The sequence below is a fragment of the Bombina bombina genome, chromosome 3, assembly GCF_027579735.1.
Source record: "Bombina bombina isolate aBomBom1 chromosome 3, aBomBom1.pri, whole genome shotgun sequence".
NCBI lineage: Eukaryota > Metazoa > Chordata > Amphibia > Anura > Bombinatoridae > Bombina > Bombina bombina.
The window spans coordinates 818544039-818571198 of record NC_069501.1 but is presented as its reverse complement, the minus strand read 5'-3'; the positions used below and the strand labels follow the sequence as shown (position 1 = coordinate 818571198).

At 36.7% G+C, this 27160-nt stretch overlaps 1 protein-coding gene across 1 annotated transcript in view; it reads left to right on the top strand.

The window, feature by feature from the left end:
• Positions 1 to 27160, top strand: part of ATP11A (ATPase phospholipid transporting 11A) — a 413089-nt gene that overhangs the window by 344152 nt on the left and 41777 nt on the right. Inside the window, exons 14-23 of the mRNA XM_053707775.1 lie at positions 1543 to 1706; positions 5188 to 5259; positions 8174 to 8247; positions 10817 to 10920; positions 15410 to 15591; positions 16110 to 16361; positions 18628 to 18802; positions 24477 to 24579; positions 26814 to 26959; positions 27061 to 27120. Coding sequence (XP_053563750.1) covers positions 1543 to 1706; positions 5188 to 5259; positions 8174 to 8247; positions 10817 to 10920; positions 15410 to 15591; positions 16110 to 16361; positions 18628 to 18802; positions 24477 to 24579; positions 26814 to 26959; positions 27061 to 27120 — 1332 coding nt within the window. The remainder of the gene's footprint in view (positions 1 to 1542; positions 1707 to 5187; positions 5260 to 8173; positions 8248 to 10816; positions 10921 to 15409; positions 15592 to 16109; positions 16362 to 18627; positions 18803 to 24476; positions 24580 to 26813; positions 26960 to 27060; positions 27121 to 27160) is intronic.

Below are 27160 nucleotides of genomic sequence, written 5' to 3'. Positions count from 1 at the left end.
GTGAGGATTGTGATTGCCAGAGCCTTAATGCATTGTAGGTACGATTTCCCCACTATCCAATTTGAACTTTCCCAGTATGAATATATTGTTAACACTTGAATTGTTATCAAGTAGAAATTGAAATGCACAGATTGGGAAAAAATGCCAGTAAACAAGATTGGAAGTATTGCAATGAACCCCAAAATCTTCAGAATGGGTAATGTGGTTAGACTTTATTCTGCAAAAGTATAAATTGCATCAAAAAATGAGAACTGCACATGCGTATTTTCTCTAACGTGAATGTAATCATCATAAAGAGTGTAAACCTCATAAGACAGGAAGAAATACTGCACATGCGTATTGTCAATTTCCTTTTAATAAGAACATGTCTGCTCACAAGATTTAAAAGGCCTCACCTTGGTTTTCATTTTGTTTTCTGTCATCTGATCAGCATTTTGATCAGATACTTTCCTCTTTATTTGAATTTATTTCTATTTTTATACTTATATTAGGGTTACATTAGATAATACATTATGTGCTAGTTTTTTTATCCATGTGAATTTAAATTGCAGTGGGATCACTGTGAAAGGCAACAAATGCATATGTGGCCAAACAAGGTAATTAAATGCCAAAGTAAAGTTCGGTCCTGATGAAAATACTTAGAGTACAGAAAGCTGAGGGCTCCATCAAGTGGGCCTAGGAACTCATGTGGTCCCTAATGCAAATAATGCTTCTTTAAAGGGACAGTCAAGTCCAATTTTTTTTCATGATTCAGATAGGGCATATCATTTTAAACAACTTCCCAATTTACTTTTAGCACCAATTTTGCTTTGTTCTCTTAATATTTTTAGTTAAAAGCTAAACCTAGGAGGTTCATATGCTAATTTCTTAGACCTTGAAGGACGCCTCTAATCTAAATGTGTTTTGATAGTTTTTCGCCACTAGTGGGCATTAGTTCATGTGTTTCATATAGAAAAAATTGAGCTTGTGAATTTACCATGGAGACGGCTCTGATTGGCTAAAATGCAAGTCTGTCAAAAGAACTGAAATAAGGTAATTACAGAGATAAAATGTGTATAATTCTAACTGTGTTGGTTATGCAAAACTGGGGAATTGGTAATTAAGGGATTATCTATCTTTTAAAACAACAAAAATTCTGGTGTTGACTGTCCCTTTAAGCTTTGCTATTTCTTGAGCTATGGACACAGAATACATAAAACTGCAAGTACATTGATGAATGAGCAGGAACTGTTGCCTTTTGCTGTTGTCAGGATTTCATAGCCTTATCTCTGATTCGTATGATTAAGGACTGTATATTCATTGGCCTATATTCCAGCCATGATATATGAATATGTTCTTTATTTTTCCATCTAAAAAATGATGTTGCTGTTGTTTTTGTAACAAAATTATAATCCTATCTTTACATAATGTGGGTCATGTAAAAGCCTACAACAGAGATGACCTCTTTGCACATTCATTATCTGATTATAGTCCAAATAAACTGCATACAGTATGTTTCCTAACTGCAGAATGCATCTGTTTTCTGCTGTTTTGTCTTTCTAGGAGAGGGAAGACTTGTTTTTTCGTGCTCTGTGCTTGTGTCACACTGTACAGGTAAAAGATGATGACCACGTAGATGGAGAGAAAAAATCAAGCCAGTCTGGCAAATCTAGTGTTTATATTTCATCATCGCCTGATGAAGTTGCCCTTGTTGAGGGTATACAAAGGTAAGGCTTGAAATGGACTTTAATTATTTAAACCAATGATAGGAACCAATGATAGGAATGTATCACTTGCTTTTTTGGCTATGAGGTAGAGTACATGGTGACTTTACATCAATAAAGGCTAATTTTGAGGGGGGAAAAAGTGCCCCATCATTTTAAAATGAGATCCCAGAAATTAAAAGTGAACTTTTTTTTCATCTAAAAAAAAAAAGGCAATTTCAAATGTATTTGATGTATGTTTTTGTTATTTGAATCCTCCATCCTGCCTTTATTGTCTTCATGCTTCTGGGGCATGTGACTATTCTCCACCAATAGGACCATTGGAGCGGTCAGTAATATGTACATGCGGATATGTTGTGTACAATCTTGCATTGTGGTTAGAATATACATAATGTATATAGCTGTTTGTTTTGATAAACTAACAGGAACAAAACATGATTGTGAAATACTAGTTATAGTTGTTATAGAAGTGAACAGAACTTCCACAGCTCTATTGGTGTATATGCCCACAAACATAGCAAAATACGTTTTAGTTAAATAACAATTTTTTCAACTTTTTTTATGCCCTGTTTAAGAGGCAAAAAATTACATGTCCCTTTAAGATGCCCCCCCCCCCCCCCCCCCCTCTTCTTTACAATAAAGAGACAAATCTAAAAATGGGCCATATTTCTAAAACTTTGAGTGGGCAAAATTCCCAGCCAGGGAACCTGTTTGCCCACGTTCAGGACAAGAAAACGGCATTCAGCACCCACATCACAAGAGATTGCTTGTGCAGCCCCGCCCCTTCACCTTCTCTCACACAACCAATTACACAAGAGCATGGCTTGTCATATCCAAAATGAATGAGTTTGGGAACTTTTAAAGTTAAGAAGCAGCTAGGGATCGGACGCATTATAAATGAAGCCCAATTATTGTATCCACACATAGACACGGGACACCTGTAGAGAGGTAAAGCTGTTTGTATTTTAAAAATTAGGAGACATGGATGAGAAGTATGTGTACACTTAAAAGGGACAAAATACTAATATGCTAAACCACGTGAAAGTGATGCACCATAACTGCAAAAAGCTGACAAGAAAATATCACCTGAACATCTCTATGTAAAAAAGGAAGATATTTTACCTCACAATTTCTTCAGCTCACCAGAGTAAGTGCTTTGTGAACAATTATACTTCAGCTGCTGTCCAGCTGCAAGATAAAAAAATAGCCAATCGGCATCAGCAGTGCTAAGGTAATGCTTTCTTTTGCTATGATCTCATGATATTTCATAGAACTTACTAAAACTGAATAGGAAAATAACATTACTGTGCCTGTCCATGACAGATGCACACTCCTTTGCAAGTCCGGGGACAAATATAAAATATTTTCCTTTTTTACATAGAGATGTTCAGGTGATATTTTCTAGTCAGATTTTACAGCTTTGCTGCATCACTTTCATGTGCTTCAACATTTGGGTATCATGTCCCTTTAAATGTTTCTCTATGTAACATAACCATGTGCTGTTAAACTACTGAAAAATATCTCCCTGTTTCAGACACAAGCATTGTAGAAATTTGGGAAGTGACAGTCCAAATAAAATCACTGCAGGGTCACATTGTAGCCTCTGGGCATTAAATTACACAGACATGCTACAGGTTTAAAGGGATAGTGTACTGCGCTTTTGTTATTCCCTTTCATTTTCTCTCAATGATCAATTGTACCTGCTGGAGTGTATTCAATTGTGTATAAATACATCCTTTACCTTTATCTTGTCATGTGAAATAGCTGGTTTTGCATTTTGTATCGCCACCTATAATGAAAATTTCAGTACTTAAAGAGACATTAAACCCCAAAAAAATCTTTTATGATTCAGGTACAGAATATAATTTTAAACAACATTCCAATTTGCTTCATTCTTTAGATATCCTGAGCCAATCACACCAGGCATCTATGTACAGCCACCAATCAGCAGCTGCTGAGCCTATCTATATATGCTTTTCAGCAAAGGATATCAGGAGAATAAAGCAAATTACATAATATAAGTAAATTAGAAAGTTGTTTAAAATTGAATGCTCTTTCTAAATCATGAAAGAAAAAAATTTGGGTTTCATGTCCCTTTGGCTGCTAAGCTTGTTTTGAGTTTTTATTTTACTTTTTTAAAATAAGACTTATACCGTTGGAAAGGTTAGGCGGTTACCTTTCCAACAGTGGGTCTTGGGGGTCTTTAACTGTTTAGATGCCTGAGATATAGGCTTCTAAGCAGCATGCCCCCATCTCTCTATATTGTCCATTGTCAACTTTAAATAAAGTTGCGCAGTGATGTCATCACGTCATTGCATGTGACGTCACCACACCAAACGTGAAGCCCCCACGATGCCTGTCACTATACAGGCTAGATTGCCGGGGTGGGAATCGGTGGGAGCCCGCAGATTGCCCTCAAGGTGGGTGAGTGCTAGCGTTGGCTCTGAGCCGTCGTCTGCACCTGACTGGGACAATTTGCGATGGCTCAGAGCCATCATTAGCACTCAAAGGGTTAAGTACTGGCTTTAGAAAAGATATGCAAAAAAGAATATTTAGAAGAAGTCACACTATCAGTGGGTTATGAGAGAAAGGTACTATCTTAGATGCACCTTTTCAGCATTATCAGCAGTCTCACCAGCTTTTCAGTCAATCTATTAAATGTACATTGATACTTAATTTTACGTATACATTATTTGAACCGTTACAACACAGAAACCACTTTTTGTTTTAGCGTACACACAGTCTATGTTGTGTAAACATAATTTAAATACAACCCCCACACACACACCAAGATCAGAGATACCTGGCGATGTTGGCAGATTTTTGCTGAAGCTGCGATCCCTATTATTTCCTATAGAAAACACATTGCCACTCCTCAGAACAGAGAGGGTCAACCCACTTTCTTTTAAAATATCGCCGGGCCCACAAATTGCGAGACTGACAAGGCCAAAAAAGTAAATATCTTGTAGGTGTGACGATCCTTTTAATATCTGGCCTTAGTATGAGTATACACTGATAGATAAGGATAACCTTGAGTGTATATAGAGATATAAGATACTGAGATCTGTGCTCCATGCAAGCTCAACCAATTTGTGTTGTGACTTCAATTATAAGAAACAGCATATATCAAAATAAGTCCAATGGAGCAATTTCCTGTACATTTTAAATTCTGCAGCTGGTCACTGAAAACATAAAGGGGAAACTTATTTTACAGTGCACATAAGGGTGCACAGGTTTAAGTCCCATAACTGCAGCTTGATGGAATTTCACAGTACAGTAAGATATGGTTTAGCTAGAGGAAAACATTTTTAAGTAATAATAATCTGGTTTTGTGAAATTGAAATGAAACTTTTGTGTTCTTAAAATAATGATATCAGAAAATGACAAAGTGTCTATGTTGTGTGTCAGCTTGTACGATCACATTATGTTGTCCTGTTAGATCTCATAACACTGTGAAAGTGAGTCTCTCTATTTCCTTTTTTAGGCTTGGGTACACATTTTTGAGGCTAAAAGACAATTACATGGAAATTTGTAACCGAGAGAATGACATTGAGAGGTAATTGTTTAAAGATAGTCTTCTTGCTTTTTTTCCAGGTGTCTGCAATTAGCATTGCTTTAATACTATTGTTTTTAATAAAAGAAATCCTTATAAATAGTGCAAACAAATAATAGCTGTTTCAGAACATTTGTAAGCTACTGTACAACAGTGTTGCTGAATACTATTTTGTGAAGAGGCCAATTTATAAATAGAAACTTGTGAATCTAGGTTAACCCACTCAATCGTAAACTACGCTAGACGGAAGCTTTTTGTGCGCGTCGGATTGTGCTCGTATTACAAGTTGAAAGTAAAAAGTATGCACTTGAGTGTAAACCCGATGCGTGCAAAAAAAAAACTAACACCCATACACACTCGTGCACTGACCTGACCGGTTATATTCAAGAACACTAAACACAACGTGAAATATTAGTATTTCACATTTCAATGTTCTTCACATAGCAGAATATGTTCTATTTATTCTTAAATACATATTTATATATATATATCTGTATATATATATATATATATATATATATATATATATCTGTATATATCTATTCCTATAGGTATGTATTTTACATGTATCAGATATAAATAGAAATATATATTTAATAATAAAAAACGTACATTATTTTCTAGGTGAAGAACAAACAAATGTAAAATATGCATTTTGTGCATCATGTTACGTGATTGAACTTAAAATGTGGTCGGATTATATCTATATATTTTACAGTATGTGTAATAATTTTTTAATGATTTTTATTAATGTTTTATATGTAATTTAAAAACACGCCTTAAGATTACCAAGTTTTTATTTGAGCTAACCAGACCGCGTTTAAATCTAAATCAAAATCACAAAACACGATGCACAAAACGCATATTTTCCATATGTACTGTATATATCTTTATGTTAAAGCCTTTTACAAGCCTTTTCTAACACCTGAGATCTCATATCTTTAACCCTTTATAACTTTTTTATGCAATTTTTTTATCAGACAGTTAAGAGTGTAACTGTCTGTGAAATGTATTTTTGATGTTTTTTGTGCAACTTTTTGGTCTCGCCTTACAGTCAACCAGAGCTCTGAAGTTGCGCTAACCTGACTCACTTCAAATTCGATTGCGCTCAAGCGAATGCGTTTACTTTCAACTTGTAAAAGACGCGCTATTTCCGACACGTGCAAAGAGCCACAAAATACTCCTTATCGATTGCACGCAATAGCGCACCTCTCGATATCTAGCTCTTAGTATGAAGACAACTAACTGAGATGATCATTGGTCTGATTTAGCTTTAATCTTGGTTCTGGTAATGTCTTTTGTCTCTATATAAATAACATCTATTAATTTACAGGATTCTAGATTCTAAAAATGGATTAAAGGGATATTAAACCCAATTTTAGCTCTTTGTGTTTTTCTTATGTTGAAAGCAGGAAATGCACCTGCTGACTTTTCAAGGCTAATCCTGCTACATATCTCTTGCTAATTGTCTTTAATTGATAACAACTGCAAAACAATTCACTTTGTACTAACTTTATGACAGTTGTTAGCTTTGTGGTCTGTAGACGCAAGCACAAAGGGCTCTATTTATCAAGCTGGGGCGGACAGGGGCATAAATATTCGCCCCTGTCAACCCTAGCTCGCCTCTGGTGGGCAGCAAACCGCCAGCGGAATTTACCATTACATGAGAGTGCTCGCGTGCAATGCCGCCCCCTTCCTGTGCACAGCCAACCACGCTCGGGCAGGAGCTGTCAATCTCCCCGAGGGAGAAGACGGTAGGAAGCAGCTTGATAAATACTGACTGCAGGTTCTCTTGTGATAACCTGCAGTTGTATGAAGGTGAACAGCTTGATAAATGGCTCCTTCAAATAATGCAAATGGTGGTTGGAGTTTGGATACTGAAAAACAATTGCAGTAAAAAGGATGTTAATTTGTTTTGGCTGCTATGTTAATCTATAGCAACACAACACAAATGTCTTAATTACAAGGTGTTTACTATCTCTTACTAATTGCTATCATTTTTTTTTTAAATCTACTGCTTGTTTAATCATAAAATATAGTTCTTATTAGTATTATCATAATTATTGTATTTATTTCTATAATCACTAGGATTTAGCTTTCTTACAATTGAGTGTTCTCAAGTTCATATCAATAGTTCCTATTCACAAAGATGTGCAGGAAGTGCATTATTTTAATAAATACGCTCCAATAGATAACTTGGAATCAGAGTGATTAATCACATAAGAAATAAATCCCACACTCAAAGGATCAAATAAATCTACATAATACAATGCATTTTCAAAACGTTGCACCATAATTTACAATATAAAATGTCTTATTATGGGTATTTGTATTTAAAGGGACACTGTACCCAATTTTTTTTCTTTTGTAATTCAGAAAGAGCATGCAATTTTAAGCAACTTTCTAATTTACTCCTATTATAATTTTTTCTTCGTTCTCTTGCTATCATTGTTTGAAAAAGAAGGCGTCTAAGCTTTTCTTTGGATTCGGTACTCAGGACAGCACTTTTTTATTGGTGGATGAATTTATCCACCAATCGGCAATGACAACCCAGGTTGTTCACCAAAAATGAGCCGGCATCTAAACTTACATTCTTGCATTTCAAATAAAGATACCAAGAGAATGAAGAAAATTTGATAATAGGAGTAAATTAGAAAGTTGCTTAAAATTTCATGCTCAATCTGAATCCCGAAAGAAAATTTTTGGGTACAGTGTCCCTTTAATCATATATATTTGTTTTAGTGATGAACACCTCCGTGGCTTAATATTGTCTGCTTATCCTAATTGTAAAAAAAATAATAATAAGAAAAGTAACTTTCCGTTAATTGAGCATTTAAGCAACATTCATTTAAATATATTCTCATTTATTGGAATAACTGTTTTATTCATACAACAGTCTCCTGTTCTCATTTCCTAGGTTTGAATTACTACAAGTTCTCACATTTGATTCCGTGAGGAGACGGATGAGTGTCATTGTAAAATCACCTACAGGTAGAGTGTTTGCTTTGCTTGCAAATTACTGTAGTAAGGCCCTGCTAGCATCACCACTGTGTTCCCTGGCTAATCTGATCGTCCTTCAAATATTTCTCTATGGGGATGCTCAGTTGGATAACCTCCCTACGCAATAATTATCTATGTTGTTCTTTGTCATGTTTTGCGGTTCTTAGTGTCTCTATAATGAGTAATGCTTCTTTCAGTTAATTTGTTAAACTATTTGAGTTTGTTTGAGATATGTAAATTGGAGCAAAAAGTGTGGCCTATCATTAAAGGGACAGTGCAATGTAAAATTGGTATCCCCTTAATGTGTTTCTAATTACTTGTTATACCAGTTGCAGGCTGTTAACACTATCAGAATTATATCGTTTGGGATTATTTTTGAATATGAAATAGCTGTTTTTGCTCTTTGAAAACGTAACCCATAACAACGGACTGAGCTTGCAGGAATGACGGGTATTATATCACACTATTGTATAAACACAAGAGCTTCCATATCTTATCTGTTACCACTGGGAGGCCATTTCTTCTGCTGGGTCTTGTTTACATTGTTTTTCTGTACTCATTACTTAAGTATTGACATTTTTAGTATTGGTGTTTCAACAGGCAAAATCAGCTATTTCAAATGACAAAATAAAGGTAATGGGCCATTTGTAAATAATTTATTACACCCCAGCAGGTAAAAGGTATTATTAGGAACACATTAAAGGGGAGATAATGTTACGATACACTGTCCTTTAACACTGAGCAGACTAGAATCTCCTTCATTGAGATGTTTATCAAATACTAGAGAACATTCTTAAATATCAAACCTTGAGGACCAGCAACGTAAACGCTCTATGGGGCTTGTATTTTAAATAGTGAGGTCTCGCCGCCAGTGGCGAGACCGTGCTATTTCCGGTGACCAGCTGGAGGAAGGCTATAGAAGCAGGGTCCCCGCTGCTGGCGGCAGGTCCTGCACTATTATAACCAAAAAACCTTAATGATCAGCATACAGGGTATGTTGTGGCCGTTAAATGATTAAGGAACAACAAGCATACAAGGAACAACAAGTTACCATATAGTGATTTATATATTTAATGTGTTTCATTTTAGATCACCATATAAACACATTTTTCATGGCATTTAGTAGAACAATTTGTAATATTACTTATAGTTGTATAGAACATGTAATCCAGAGCAGTGATTTTCAACATTTTTTTTGCTGTGGCACACTTTTTTACATTAAAAAATCTTGCGGCACACCACCATCCCAAAATTTTACAAAATCACACATTGTAGCCTAATACAGCATATATTATACATCATAATGATTGTCTGTGAATGAATGTCAATATGTCATGGTTGTAAATGATGCCTGCCTGTCTGCCTGATGAGCCTGTCACAACAAAACAAGCAAAATTTAAAAAATGTCACACTGTTCTCAGTCTGCCTTGGCACACTGGTTGAAAAACACTGATCCAGAGTATCGGTCCAGGACATTTGAATAAAATATATATAATTATCCTACTAGCTGCATGGTTTTCAATTATTTACTCCTGAGAAAATGTATTTGCTGTATATGTCTGTCTGTCTATCTTCTATTGATCTGATATTAAAGGGTTGCCACCCGTTCCTTAAAATACAGAACACTTATAAGTTCCACATGCTTCAGGGTGTGCAGGGAGGAATATGAATAGTGCTGTCCAGAAACACAATACATGTTCCTCCCTGCACACCCTGCAGCATGTGTAACTTATAAGTGTTCTGTATTTTAAGGGACGGGTGGCAACACTAGAGGTGGCAACCATATCTATCCATCATGTGTCATCCATCTATATATCATGTATATTTTTTATACAATATCTATTGAATCTATCATCTATCTGTCTGTTTGTCTATCTATCTATCTATCTATCTATCAATCTGCACCAGTCATTAGATCTAAACCACTGGTTTTCAAACCTGTCCTCAGGCCTCCCCAACAGGCCAGGTTTTCAGGATTACCTTCAATGTGAACAGGTAAAATAACCATGTTTACCAATCAACTGATTATGTCACCTGTGCTCCAGTTCAGATATCCTCAAAATGTGGCCGGTTAGGGAGGTCTGAGGACAGGTTTGAAAACCAGTGATCTAAACAAAGAAGAGCTACATGCTAATGAGAAATGTGGCGCTAATGCTTATTTTAATGTGCCTTTTACCAATGACTTAGAAATATAGATTTTGACAGCAGATAATAACCATAGTCCCAACAAGTCTGCCCAAATTTTCCTAAGAGTATAAACTTATCTAGTTTGTAGGATAGCAGTATATACTTATCCCCAACAGTGTCCGTCATTACCACCTCTAATGGAAAAAAGTTGCAGCCATAATTTATGGGCTGTGCAATTAAATCCTGAATTCAAGCTGTTTTAATTAATAAAAATAAAAACTTGAAAAAGCATAATTTAATTTAAATTACAAAAAGATAGGCAGGGTGTCTTACTCACTGACATTGGGAAAATCAACCCGATAAGATCTTTAGACTTTCAACCTGTCAGACCTTCTAATAACCTATTTTAATGAATTATTTTGTAATTCTGCAGGAGATATATTCCTGTTCTGCAAAGGAGCAGATTCATCAATATTTCCCAGGGTCAGAGAGGGCAAAGTGGACCAAATTCGTTCCAGAGTTGAACGCAATGCTGTGGTAAGACAAAGCTATAACCAATTTTTTCATGCTTTACAAATTTATTTATTTTTATTCAGATCTATTGCATTTGCTATTTACTACATAATGGTTATTAGGTGATTAAGCAAGGTACAAACTGAAAAGTATTACATTTAATTTTTATTTAATAGCCAAAAAACAAATATACTAATAAAGTTATGTTTTATTAAATCAGTTTTGTCATTGTTAATATACTAATAAAGTTATGTTTTATTAAATCAGTTTTGTCATTGTTAATATACTAATAAAGTTATGTTTTATTAAATCAGTTTTGTCAGTGTAAATATACTAATAAAGTTGTATTTTATTAAATCAGTTTTGTCAGTGTATCACAAAAGAAAACATGTAACTATAGATCTATATCATCAGAAAGTATGGAGAACTACAAGCATAAATCTTGATGCAGATACTTAAAGGGACAATAATTCCACAATAGTTCCAGTTTGAAATAGGCTGGTGCTAAAGTGTTCAGCCTTTATGAAGCATTTTTACTAATCTTCAATGGCTTAAAGGGACATAATACTCATAAAAATCACTTGAAACTGATGCAGTATAACTGTAAAAAGCTGACAGGAAAATATCACCTGAGCATCTCTATGTAAAAAAGAAATATATTTACCTCACAACTTCCTCAGCTCAGCAGAGTAAATTCTGTGTAAAAAGTTATACTAAGCTGCTGCCCAGCTGCAGGTAAAAAAAAATGAAGAAATGAACAGCAGCCAATCAGCATCAACAGTGCTGAGGTCATGAATTCTTTTACTGTGATTTCATGAGATTTGACTTAACTCTCATGAAATTTCATAGTAAACTTCCTTAAACTGATTAGGGAAATAAGATGAGTGTGCATGAAAGCTCGCTCCTTCCGCTGTTCCGGGACAGACATACTGATTTGCTGCTTAGTATTCCTTTACAATGGGATGTGACTACTGAGGAATTTTTGAGGTAAAATATCTTTCTTTTTTACATAGATATGTTCAGGTGATATTTTCTAGTCAACCTTTTACAGCTATGCTGCAACACTTTCAAGTGTTTCAACATTTGGGTATCATGGCCCTTTAATGGTCCTGCCTACTAATGCTCATTGGCTGAAATGTAATGCCTATTAATGCTCATTGGCTGAAAGGTATGAGTATGTGTAATTCTGCTACAAGTGGATACTCAACTACTGAACACTTATCAACCAGTGAGCATTAGCTGAAAGTGTATATCAGCCAATGAGCAGTAGTAAAATGTACACAACTTATTCTGCTGTAATAGTTTAAAGGGACATTGTCTTATAATTTCTGCAATGTGTTTAAAGCATTACATTACTGCATTGTATATGGTCCCTTAAAGCATAATGCATATTCCAAAACATATTTACACTCCATCAGGTGCTTATATACTCTCAACCAGTGTTCTCTCTAAGGCCATTTTGTGAGTGGCCCAGCAATGAAACAGTTAATTAGTGAACCACACCCAGCAGTTAGCAAACATTATACAATGAAGACAACAAGGTATGGTTACCTTAATAACTGTTTCACTGCTGGACCACTCAAAAAAATCTGGTCTTAGAGGGAACACTGCTCTCAACTACCCCTAGCTACCTGTCTGTTTACTTGGAGTTGGGTGCAGTGACGTACGGTGACGTCAAAGGCTGGTGAGGCAGTGGCTAGGATACACCTTCATTCTTTAGATATCCTTTGTTGAAGAAATAGCAATGCACATGGGTGAGCCAATCACATGAGGTATCTATGTACAGCCACCAATCAGCAGCTACTGAGCATATTTAGATATGATTTTCAACAAAGGATATCGAAAGAATGAAGAAAATTAGATATTAGATGTAAATTGGAAAGTTATTTAAAATTGCATGCTCTTTCTAAATCATGAAAGAAAACATATGGGTTTCATGTCCCTTTAAATGGTGTCTTGGAAAACTGGTCAACTTAGTAAACATCTGATTTTAGTCTAAAGGATTGTAACAGAAACTCTTGCCAGATAACAAAATGCTTGCTCGGATTGTGAGATCTAGAAATCCAGGCCCATTAAAATATGTTTAAAACATACTTTTTACTTTAATGCTGCAAATTATGCTTATAGATTCCTTCATTATTCAGTAAATATAAAAATGTCTTGATCCAGTGGCGGCTGGGGAAATTTAAAGATGGTGGGGCGCTTGACCCCACCCCTTTAAATAAAGCCATGTCCTCAGATGGCACCACCAATTCATTAATTAAATAAATAAAAGGTAGACAGAAACACAGAAAAGCACTCGGGGGGAGAAGGAGAGAGAGACGGGGAAGAGGTAGAGAGAGACAGGGAAGAGGTAGAGAGAGACAGGGGGAATTGGAGAGAGAGACAGGGGGAGAGAGGAGAAACAGAGGGTTAGAAAAAAAGAGAGAGAGACACAATCACACACAGAGGGTTAGAGAGACACATAAGTGATGAGAGAGACAGAGAGAAAGAGACCATGGGGGAGAACGACACATAAGGAGAGAGACAGAGGGAGTGGGAGAGAGATGGATAGAGAGAGAGAAAGACGGATAGAGAGAGAGGGAGAGAGACACACAAGGGGGGGAAGAGGGACCACTGAAAGGGGGGAGACACCACTGAATGTTTAAGTAATATTTTAAGTGACTATCAAATACTAATAGTATACAATCTATTTTAAATATCTGAAACAGAACAGCACATATGAATGGGAGCATTAATAAATGATTATTTGTTGTCTACATCAGGGTTGTCCAACATACATCTAAGGAATTGCTGGTTTAAATGAAATACTATAGCTACAGGAGCCATGGAGAATATTTGCTATAACTCATTCTAAACTGCTTGGTTTCATTTTACATTACCATGCTTTTGGTCTAGCTTACTCTGGTCAAATAACAACTCATCCATACAAATAGCATAATATTAAGATAATGTTGAGAGAAAACACAGTTGCAGAGCTACAGAGAGTTCATAAGTCAGATAGAGAGTGAGGCTATAAACTAGTGTGCAGTACAGAGGCAAGCTGCTAAGGTAGTAGGTGTAAAGTTTGAGTAAACAAAATACAAAAATGATCCTTGTACTGCTGTAAAAGAGTAAAAAAAACACTAAACCACATTTATTAAATTATAATTTTCACTAACAGACTTCCTTTCAGCAAAATCTAAGGTTGCAGCACTTACTTTAATAAAATGTGGCTAAAACACTGTTCACTGCATCTCTTGCTGCTCTGTAAGGAAGTGACAGTGGCACATTCCACTGCACTTGGAGGGGAAGTACAGAACTCTCTTTTTCATTGAAGCAAAGCTGGCAACTGCACATGGCAGCAACAAAATAAATGAAAGTATTTTTTTTTCCTGTTTTTGTTTTGTTTTATATGATTTAACATCCAGCCCCAACCCTAAGTTCCCCTAATTGATGCCTTTCACTGGATTGGGTCAGCCCAAAAGAGGCCTGCCTCAAATAAGCACTTATGGGCCATGCAATGATCTTAACCACTTTCATCCAGTAGGTGGCACAGCATGTTGTATAATGGAGGGCAGCAGCCGGCAGACCTGCTTGTGCCTCTCCATTGCACAACATTTAGCTGTGAAAAAAAATGCTGGGGGGGAAAAAATTGCAATATTTTTTTTTTTTAACGCCAATAAAAAAAAAAATTATTTTTGCCCATATGAGAGGTAAAGCCCTGCCTCACCTGCCTCTAGTGGCTGCACATCACTGCTTTGGTGTGCTCTCTTGTTAAATCTAGGAGGTGTGCAGTATGGCATTTGGTTGGCTGTACCTCCTGCCTACTTTCAGATTTGAAAAAGGCTCTGAAAGGGGGTTTGGTGGTATAGCTTTAAAAAACAAGCACTCAAGGGGGTATTTAAATAACTGCTTTAAAAGGTAAATAGGGGATCATATGCAATGCAATACAAATTGCTTTAAAGGCATTATAAGAATTATAAAGGGACACAAAAGTGCAAAAAGAAAATGCTGAGTATTTTCTCATTGCACTATTGCCTGCAAATGGCTTAAACACATAGTCAAAGTCGGCGCCAAAACAGCAATGCATTACTGTGACCTAGCTGAACACATCAGGTTAGTCAATAGCAATAGTAGGCATATTTGTGTGGCCACCTGTCATCAGCTAGCTCCCAGTAGTGCATTGCTGCATTTGTGTGTATTTTGGTTTGCTTTTCAACAAACGATACAGACAAAACAAAGTAAATTTGATGGTAGAAGTAGATTGAAAAGTCTCTTCAAATTTCAGGCTCTCTCCAGACAACTAAAATGTAACGCTCCCTTTAAATTTAAGCATCTTCTTTTGGAAATTTCAGGCAAACGTGTCATGTTTAAATGCTGCTCTTTTATACAGATAATGGAAAATGTTTTATTGTAATATGTAACTAATATATCAGCAGAATGGATAATTAATGCTGCTCCAGAAAATTGTATTAATACATTTATAACATTTCAACAAGAGATCATCACTTCTTTATCTGTTTATTTGTAGGAAGGGCTGAGAACACTGTGTGTTGCATATAAAAAGTTTACACAAGAGGAATTTGAAGCTGCAAACAAATTACTACAGAATGCTCAGCTGGCCCTTCAAGACCGAGAGAAGAAGCTTGCAGAAGCATATGAACAAATCGAGCAGGACCTTACACTGCTGGGGGCTACGGCAGTAGAGGACAGGTGCAATACTATACTGTTGTCACTAGTGTTCCATTAATACAAGTAAAGGAAATAGCTGTATAAATAACAAAACCTATTTATTCTTTTTGTGCTACATCTACAACCAAACATTGTTGAACCACTTTCATTAAACGTATTATTAATAGCACATTTTGTAGTGAAAGGGTTAAGCTGATTTTCATATTTCCAAGATAGGAAGTGCAGCATTCAAATTACGTAGGGACTATTCTGTACACTCAGCTGTTTCTGATCTATGAATCATTCTTTAACCCATACTGGTTGTGATATCTGTGCTTAGGTAAGGCTATAAACTAACCGATGCCTACTTGGGGGCTGAAGTACAGTTTTGGGAACCAATAAAACAGCAAGTAGTTGAATTAGTAAACAACAGAGCGTATAACAGCTATTAACTTAAAAAACAAATTCAGACCTATAAGCATATAATAGATGCTTGCACAGGTATAGAAAATGATGAAATACACGATTATATCAATTGACTCTCATTGTACCACCCCCAGGCTCCAGGAAAAAGCAGCCGACACAATTGAAGCTCTGCAGAAAGCTGGCATTAAAATCTGGGTACTCACAGGAGACAAAATGGAGACAGCTGCGGCCACCTGTTATGCCTGCAAACTTTTCAGGAGAAACACACAACTGCTGGAACTTACAACAAAGAAAATAGAAGAACAAAGTTTACATGACGTGTTGTTTGAATTAAGCAAAACAGTCCTGAGGCACCATGACAGCCTAACTAGAGACAATTTCTCAGGGTATGGGCATACGTTTAAGGAATGTCTGCATATGTTTGACTTTACATCCTTTAACACAGGGGTGTCCAAACTTAGCTCTCCAGAGGTTTTGGAACTACATTTCCGATGATGCTCAGCCAGCATTTTATCTAGCTGAGCATCATGGGAAATGTAGTTCCAAAACCTCTGGAGAGCAAAGTTTGGACACCCCTGCGTTTAACATGTATGCCAGAGGTTCTTTTTTATAATTTCATTATCTTGAAATATTTTTGTTTGGACTGTCTGTGTGAGAGACTATAATCTGCACTTGTTATTTATGTTGATGATGATAATTTGATGGTTTGGAAAACAAAAGGGCAACGATAAAGAAATGCAGATATTAGAAATAAAGACTGAAAAAGAGAGCTATACAGAGACGACAGTGAGTTCTACAGAATGGGCAAAAGGACTAAAAAGGGGTTGTAGTTAGTCAGCATAATGAAGTGATAGATCATCTATAGATTTCCCAAATACAACCAGGTATATCACCATTATAGCACACAGACAAGGTTCAGGTGATGCAGTGACATCATTACTGCTTATAGGAATTTCTCACGCAAGTAATGTGCCTTGGGTATATACCAATGGCTATTTCAATGCATGGTCCAAGAAAATTATTTACTTACATATATAAAATAAACAAAAAACATTTTATTGACATACATCAAGTATAAAACTTATATTGCAATTATAAAATATTCACCTTTAATGCTCTTACATTTGATGGTGTTTTATTAAGAACCTCAATTTGTACCATATTTTTCTTGTAATTATGAAAGATGGCATAATCCCATGGGGGCATGTAACTTATTGATAGAACACATCCTTCTGAGAGTCCAATGGTGTAAGGGCAATATTAAAGGTACAATATATTCGGGCAAGTAGCAAATAATTGATTATATTCAAAGCAGCTGCAAGAACACCCTGGTGCTACCTATTTCTCCCCTACTTCCACTGGGAGGTGAGTTGGAGGTTGATTTCTGCTGCTGCTCCTTGATGACACAGTTTTTCTGTAGACAATATTGCTGTATTGTAATTATTAATTCAGGTGGCAGTTTCAACAGGCAAAAGCAGCTATTTCAAATCACAAGATAACCGTAAAGGAGTAATTTGTAAACAATTTAATACAATTCAGCAGGTGAATGACACATTGTACAATACACTTTTGTCCCCTTTATTAAGTCACCAATGTTTCTTTAAAAAAAAAAAAAAAAAAGCTCAATTGCAAATGCAATGTTGTGAAGATACACCAGCTAGTTGCACTATTTTTACTTTTTAGGAAGGCACCTCCTTAGTTTTAAAATGTATTGGTTAAAAGTAGCACCATTTATAGACATTCGTTTTCTAGGAAACTTTCTCGTTTTATTTAGTCTATGTGTTGTCTCCTCCATGTTAGCCACCAAAAGATCAGTATCTTTATTTTAGGTATTTGTTTTACCTTTTATATAATGTAACATATAATTATTATTATTATCATCATTTATTTGCAAGATCCTCATATTCTGCTGCGTTGCTACATTAGCGTTGCTACATTAAAATACAGTATATGGTCACCGGAGACCTTGTGCTTGCATTCTACCTACGCTCTCTCATTTTTGTTTGCTTATTTATCATACAAATCGTCATGTTTGAATATATTTTTTATATATTGAGTAATCTTACTTCCTACTTTAACGCAGTTTTCAGCAAGTTTTTGTAACATTGGTACAATTAACAAAAGTAATGCGAGCACTCTGAATGTTGAGGGACATGAAAAAACATTTTTCTTTCATGATTCAGATAGAGAATACAATGTTAAACTTTCAAATTTACTTCTATTATCAATTTTGCTTCATTCTCTCGGTATCCTTTATTAAAGGAGCAGTGTGTCGCTAGTGGGAGCTAGCACAACACATCAGTAAGCCAATAAGAGGTATATTTGTGCAGCCACCAATCAGGATCTAGATCCCAGCACCTGAGCCTAACGATATATGCTTTTCAATAAAGGACACCAAGAGAACAAAGTAAATGTGTTAACATTTGGGTTTTCATATCCCTTTAAAACACATAATCTGATAAATATTATAAAATTAATGAGCAGTATAAAGAAATTGAGGCAAACAATTATTTGGGAATTTGAGGGCTTTTTTCCCTAAAACGAATAGAGCAATGCTGATTGTTTAGTTGTATGTAGCTGTTGCTGTCTTTCAACTAAGCTGTTGTATTTGAGCGGAAGAATAAAACGTTGCATCTCCTTTACACGGTATAGGTTTTCAACGGATTTCCAAGATTATGGTTTAATTATTGATGGAGCAGCACTGTCATTAATAATGAAACCTAGAGAAGATGGAAGCTCTACAAACTACAGAGAAGTGTTCCTGGAAATCTGCAGAAACTGCAGTGCAGTGCTGTGTTGTCGGATGGCGCCGCTGCAGAAAGCACAGGTATACATACATATCCATATACCGGCTATGAGTGGTGCGGTAACTGTTACGTGCGAGTGATGAGGGGTTTATCGCTGGTTTTTGCAATTTGACTTTAAACTTGTTTGCTCAAGCGCAATTGAATTTAACATGCGTCTAGTTATCGCAAACTTAGGGCTCTGGTTAGCTGTTGCGCTCGAATATAGTGTCACAAAAAACAATAAAAAGTACATTTAAAAGTACAGTTACACTCATAATAACACAGTCTGTCTGATAAAAATTATTGAAAAAAATTACAATAAAAAGTTATAAGGGCTCAAAATATGACGTCTCAGGTGTTACTTTGTATTGTGCTTGTCTTTCCTTCACATCCAGAAATGCAGGGAACGCCCTGAGAGAGATACAACAAAATGTTCTTTTCTTGACCAGAGTGCTAGAGAATCATTGTACATAATCTCATCTGATTTGATTAGAGAATCGGGCTCTTAGAGAGAATAAACATGTCAGCTCCTGGCAATTTAAAACAGGGCTCCTGAATGCATGTCTGCTGGTCCTTGCACTGTATTTGTGTTGAGTACGTGATATTCTGTACAACTAAAGGGATCTGAAAAATGAGATTAGGACCCGCGCCAACGCAACATTGTATCTGCATAGAAGATGTATCAACGAGGTTGTGCCTTCATTCATGACTGGGTTTTTATAGCAAATGTGCCTACATTCACGCTTTGGGGACGATTTATAAAGCTCCGTATGGAGCTTGATGCTCCTGAAGGCTCGCCGGAAACAGAAGTTATCAAGCAGCGGTCTAAAGACCCGCTGCTCTATAACGTGTCCGCCTTCTCTGAGGCTGCAGACAGAAATCAACCCGAATCTGCAAGGGGCAGCATTGCACAAGAACTACTGGTGCAATGATAAATGCCGACAGCGTATGCTGTCGGCATTTATCGATGTGAGGCGGACATGATACGCTACATCGTATCATGTCCGCTCGCACATTAATAAATATAAGTCTAAACACGCTCGCAACAGTGAGGTTTACAGAGCTTGCGTCTACATTATTTAACTTCTACACGGGAAAGCACCTTTGTGAACGGAAATTAATCCTATTTATTGTTAATATTTTGTAGCACTAGATTCTTGATTAGGGGTAGATTCCTGCTAAATTTATACATATACATAAAATGGACTAATGAAAACAAATAAGTAAAAGAGAAGGGTGACCCGGCTCCATAGAGGTTAAAATCTACAGGATGTGAAACAGGGATAGGCACAGACAAAGGCTGTGGCAGACATTTTTCAAAGTACAGACCTTAGTGAAGGACACCAAGGTACATTTAAAATTAAAAACATTATTTTATAGTTCTTGGTGTTATTATATTGATGCAGACCACTGACCCTATAACCAGCCCTCTTCTGGCTATACGCATGAGCCAGTGTCACTACTGTGTCATTATATAGTGCTGGGTGTTATTATACTGATACAGATACCACTGACCCTATAACCAGCCCTCTTCTGGCTATACCCATGTGCCAGTGTCACTACTGTGTCATTATATAGTGCTGGGTGTTATTATACTGATGCAGACCACTGATCCTATAACCAGCCCTCCTCTGGCTATACCCATGTGCCAGTGTCACTACTGTATCATTATATAGTGCTGGGTGTTATTATACTGATGCAGATACCACTGACCCTATAGCCAGCCCTCTTCTGGCTATACCCATGTGCCAGTGTCACTACTGTGTCATTGTATAGTGCTGGGTGTTATTATACTGAGGCAGATACCACTGACCCTATAACCAGCCCTTGTCTGGCTATACGCATGTGCCAGTGTCACTACTGTGTCTTTGTATAGTGCTGGGTGTTATTATACTGATGCAGATACCACTGACCCTATAGCCAGCCCTCTTCTGGCTATACCCATGTGCCAGTGTCACTTTTGTGTCATTATATAGTGCTGGGTGTTATTATACTGATGCAGATACCACTGACCCTATAGCCAGCCCTCTTCTGGCTATACCCATGTGCCAGTGTCACTACTGTGTCATTATATAGTGCTGGGTGTTATTATACTGATGCAGATACCACTGATCTTATAACCAGCCCCCCTCCGGCTATACCCATGAGCCAGTGTCACTACTGTGTCATTATATAGTGCTGGGTGTTATTATACTGATGCAGATACCACTGATCTTATAACCAGCCCCCCTCCGGCTATACCCATGAGCCAGTGTCACTACTGTGTCATTATATAGCGCTGGGTGTTATTATACTGATGCAGATACCACTGATCCTATAACCAGCCCTCCTTTGGCTATACCCATGAGCCAGTGTCACTTTTGTGTCATTGTAAAAAACTGTTGGTGTCACAATCGCGTCCAACTCTAGGGGGCGCTCAACAAGGCAGATATGAGACTAATGTGAATATCTACCAAATAGTATATTCCCTTTGTGAACATGCAATTAACAAAGTGCATTCTGAGGTGTCACACTTACCAAAAGAATATAAGATAATATGATGATAAACATCAAATGGTGTGACAACATACACAGTAAACCATAAGTGAACAGCTTAGAATATAGTCTTATCTGAGTCTCTACTGTGTATTCTTATAGATAAGTTCACAGTCCTTGACGGAATCTCCTGTGCTGATGTGTGAGTTTTTCACCAGTGGATGGATGATTGTGTTTACGGCAGCTCTTCTCTTTTACAAAACAGCAAAACCAAATTATCTGTGAAAGAAAATCACAAAAGAAGGCGCCTCCTAGTGTAATAATGTATGCGATTTCACCAATATCAACGACAAGTAGTAGAAATATACTCACAAGTGGAGCAGCACCAAATGTGCTAAGTGGAACAGGCTGATACCTTAAGAGTTTCCCAGCAAACTGATCCTCCAGAGGATGTGTAGCCTAGGTGTGGCTGGAATGGGTCCAATAAAGCTCAGGCTTCCATGTTGTTATACATAATTTTTTATTAAAAACAATATTAAAAACCAGTGGGTATGTACATTCACCAAAAGTGATTTAAAATGATATATGCAACAGATTACAACGCGTTTCTCAGCTTAAACCTAGCTGTTTCATCAGGCATCTCATCTGATGAAACAGCTAGGTTTAAGATGAGAAGCGTGTTGCAATCTGTTGCATATATCATTTGAAATCACTTTTGGGTAATGTACATACCCATTGGTTTTTAGTATTGTTTTTAATAAAAATTATGTCTAACAACATGGAAGCCTGAGCTTTATTGGACCCATTCCGGCCACACCTAGGCTACAACATCCTCTGGAGGATCAGTTTGCTGGGAAACTATTAAGGTATCAGTCTGTACCACTTAGCACATTTGGTGCTGCTCCACTTGTGAGTACTGTGTCATTGTATATTGCTTGGTGTTATTATACTGATACCACTGATCTTATAACCAGCCCCCCTCCGGCTATAGGCATGTGCCAGTGTCACTACTCTGTCGTTATATAGTGCTGGGTGTTATTATACTGATGCAGATACCACTAATCTTATAACTAGCCCTCCTCTGGCTATACCCATGTGCCAGTGTCACTACTGTGTCATTATATAGTGCTTGATGTTATTATACTGATGCAGATGCCACTGATTCTATAACCATCCCTCCTCTGGCTATACCCATGAGCCAGTGTCACTACTGTGTCATTATATAGTGCTGGGTGTTATTATACTGATGCAGATACCACTGACCCTATAACCAGTCCTTGTCTGGTTATATGCATGTGCCAGTGTCACTACTGTGTCATTGTATAGTGCTGGGTGTTATTATACTGATGCAGACCACTGACCCTATAACCAGTCCTTGTCTGGCTATACGCACGTGCCAGTGTCACTACTGTGTCTTTGTATAGAGCTGGGTGTTATTATACAGATGCAGATACACATCCAGTATTTCACTCAGGCTGTATTTATTCCATAACTTATCACCCAATATCGCTAGCAGTCTCTTGACAAGCCACTAACTTTATTCACACTACATATTTTTTTTTTTTTGTATTCCTATTATTTAATCAGAAAGAAAAGATACACTAAGGTTGTGGCGGTCACTGCAAGGGCTAGTCACGGACACCAGTACCCGTGTACAGACACCTTGCCCATCCCTGATGTGAAACCTGTATTAGTCTGATATGGTGAACCTTGGCTTTCATCTTTAAGCACATGCAATATTTGATATATACTCATAATAAAAAAGTGAATGTTTGATTTTTTTTTTACAATGTGATTTTGCTCAATGGCCAGTCTGAGAAGTTTTAACGGTTGAAAAAGTGGCAACAAATCATAACTATAAAGTCATCCAAATGAAAATAATTTTTAAACCTACAGACTCCTAACAATCACTGATGGGAGCAGACATGCAAAATAGAAGGCTTATTGCGTTTCTATACTTTACATATGCACACATTGTGTAACTTGGCTTTTGGAATCCCACAAAACCACAAATCATTTGACCACATAGCTATTTACTACAAAATCCAATTTCTGAGTTTGCTCACAGTAAAGTTAAAGGGACATATTTGTCAAAATTGAAATGGGTGCATTTAAGTTTGGAATTGAAGCATTTTTGTAATTTAATTAGCGAAAAAACAGCAGGAATCCAGGTATCAAGTATATCAGGTGATTTATTCAAGCTTACAAGCAGTATGCACACACAGTGGAAGGGCAGCTGCAAAGGATCTGACGCGTTTCACACATGCTCAGATGCGCTTCATCAGAGATACATTTTTGTAATATACTTTATACTAGTAAAAATTGTGGTTTTTTCAGTGGCATACATACATATGCTGTGCATTCCTCCTGCATCCTTATTCAATCACTGACTTAGCACAGAAAGCGAGTGGTGGTGTGTATCATCTCAACAATTATTTAATTTGAGTCATAGGGGTCACTGCTCACTTCTGATCTGCCACTGTTTTTCAGCAGCATACACACATATGCTGTGAGTGCTCTGTGCGCCAGAATTCAAACACCACACCTTTTGAGGGAGTCAGCAGTGGCTTGTATGGCATAAATTAAGCCTTCACTGATGGATTACACACCAATGCCAGCTCTCTATGCAGGCATAGGGGTTGATTTATGAAGCAGCGGATGCTGCTTCCGACCCACTCCGCTTCAGGTCCGACTGAAGCGGAAGTTAAGAAGCAGCGGTCGTAAGACCACTGCTCTTTAACTCGTCCTCCACCTCTGAGGCAGCTGACAGCAATCAGCCCCATTCTGATATGATCAGGTTGATTGACACCCCCTGCTAGCAGCCGTTTGGCCATGAATGCGCAGGGGGCGGCATCACACAAGCATCACTAGAAATGCTTGTGCAATGATAAATGCCCACAGCGTATGCTATCGGCATTTATCGATGTCCGTCTGCATATTAGTAAATTGGCCCTATGGTGTTTTATACCTGATCCTCTAGTCACATGTAGCATATGTGGGTATGCCATTTAAAAACACTAATAATATTTACTATAAGCATTTTTTCTAATGGAAGTATATTGCAAACATCCTTCTATTTAAAACTGACTTGCATTCATGCATATTTAAATATTGACCTTTCTTTCTCTTTAATTGATATACACTAAGATAAAACAAATGCATGTTTGTTCTTATTCATAAACTGACTTGTTTATTTAAAATACATTTCAGATGCATTTTTTTTTATTCCCCCCCCCCCAGATTGTCAAATTGATAAAGACATCAAAGGAACGTCCCATTACTCTTGCCATTGGTGATGGAGCTAATGATGTCAGCATGATTCTTGAAGCACATGTTGGTATAGGTAGGTATAACAAGTGATATCATGTAGAATCCTGTTCTTCTAGCCAAAAACCCATAATATTTCTATCTGTTCATGTAAAAGGCTTAGATACATATTAAGCCAATGAATCTGGGGTTGCCAAATTGCTTCTTTAAAGGAGGACACTTATGAAAAATACATCTTTCAGGGTTCTTATACTGAAACATTATACAAAACATTTCATTAAGCAGCCCCAGAAATATATTTTTAATGTGTCCTCACTTAAAGGGACAGTAAAGTCAAAACTAAACTTTCATGATTCGGATAGGGCATGCAATTTTAAACAACTTTCCAATTTACTTTTATCATCAAATTTGCTTTGTTCCCTTGGTGGTATTTTTGAAAAGCTAAACCTAGCTAGGCTCAAACTGATTTCTAAACAGTTGAAAACCGCCTCCTAGCTCAGAGCATTTTGAAAGTTTTTCACAGTTAGACTGTGCCAGTTCACATGTGTCATATAGATAACATTGTGCTCACTCCCGTGAAGTTATTTAGGAGTCTTCACTGATTGACTACACTGCATGTCTGTCAAAGGCACTTAGATAAGGAGGCTGTCTGCAAAGGCTTAGATACAAGGTAATCACAGAGGTAAAAAGTATATTAATATAACTGTGTTGGTTATGCAAAAACGGGGAATGGGTAATAAAGGGATTATCTATCTTTTTAAATAAGAAAAATTTTGGTGTAGACTGTCCCTTTAAATCGGCAATGTGGCAACCCATCATGAGCTGTAGAAATTGTGTTATACTGCAATTGTCTGTAATTTATTACTAATAACATTTTTTTCTTATTTTAGGACAAATTTGATTTAGTTTACTAATCAGTGTAAAAAGCAATTTTGTCTCCCCTTTACCATCAGAAATGCTGTATTTTCACTAATAGCTTCTTATTAACTACCACTGTACACTTCTCTTCTAAGCTGATCCTTGTTTAATAAACTATTTTGACACCTGGGCAACAAACATAATTTTGCAATCTTTAAAGACATCAAATATAAGTGCATTGTTTTGTTCATATTCAGGGATTTATTTTTTATAATAATGTGTTAATTTATTAAAGTGAATCTAAGGTTATGCAGTTTAAGACATAGGGGTAGATTTAATAAATGTAAGCAATGTAAGTTAAGAAGCAGCGGTCATAAGATCTCTGCTCCTTAACTTGTTTGCCACCTCTGAGGTTGCGGACAGCAATCAGCCAGATCGGATACGATTGGGTTGATTGACACCCCCTGTGCAGGGGGCGGCATTGCACAAGCATTTCACTAGAAATCCTTGTGCAATGATAAATACTGACAGTGAGTGCTGTCGGCATTTATCGATGTGCGGCGGACATTGATAAATATACCCCGTAGTATGTAAAATGAATCTTAATAAAGGTGCGTGCCCCATGAGCTGGACGTTAAAGGGGACACGCAACGATTGGATGAAGCCTGATTTGTCATCAATCAACTAAATACAGGATGAGATGTGAGCAGAGGAATGGCAGGATGTTTGCCATAAATAAACGGTAATTATTTGACTAGGGAACCGTCTTTAAAGAGTGTAATGAATGAAAGTGCACTTTATATTTTTTAAGATTCATTTTACATACTACGTCTTAAAGTGCATAACCTTACATTCACTTTAAGTGCGCAATGTCCTGAAAACATTGACAAGCATGTTACACTACACCGTGTTGCTTTATTTCCTGATTGCAAACTATACATTTCCTATTAATGTGCTATATCTAAAAAAAAAAAAAAAAAAAAAAAAAATCAATATGTCTGTACCAGATGCGTGTATCATTTACCATACAGTTATCCTAGAGTTGCATACTCTGTGTCATCTTATGGTGTTAAACATATCTGTTACAGTCAACACTGCTTTTTTATAGTATATGAATATTTCATAACATGCTTGAAGAATAGGACTTAGTAGTCATGAATGTTTCTGAATATACTTAGCTGATATCGTTATCACATATACATTTAAATAGACACTATTTACAAATGTTAAAAATAAGCATATCAGAAGGAGTTTAATTATCAGCAAAAAACAAACTATGTTTTAAAATGTATGCATCTTTATCATCATTTCTGCATCCTCAGCGTTCGTACCTTTTTATTAATAAGTTAAGATATATACACAATTATCATAATATATAGCTGGTGCAAACATAGCATTATGGTACTTGTATGGCCTCATTTTGTTGTGTTTTTATTTCTACTCTTGTTGCAGGAATCGTTGGCAAAGAAGGACGGCAAGCTGCTCGGAACAGTGACTATGCAATTCCTAAATTCATGCATTTGAAAAAGATCCTGCTAGTTCATGGACATTTTTATTACATTAGGATAGCAGAGCTTGTGCAATACTTCTTTTATAAGGTAATAATGGCAGCACTGTGCACAGCTGTGAGATGTACAATGTATATGGAGTCTGGGGGAAAAGATAGACGCAATGTAATAACTTTATATTTGTGTTCCAGAATGTCTGCTTCATTTTTCCTCAGTTTTTATACCAATTCTTCTGTGGATTTTCACAACAGGTTAGTGACACTTTATTGATTGCGCAACACACATTCTATT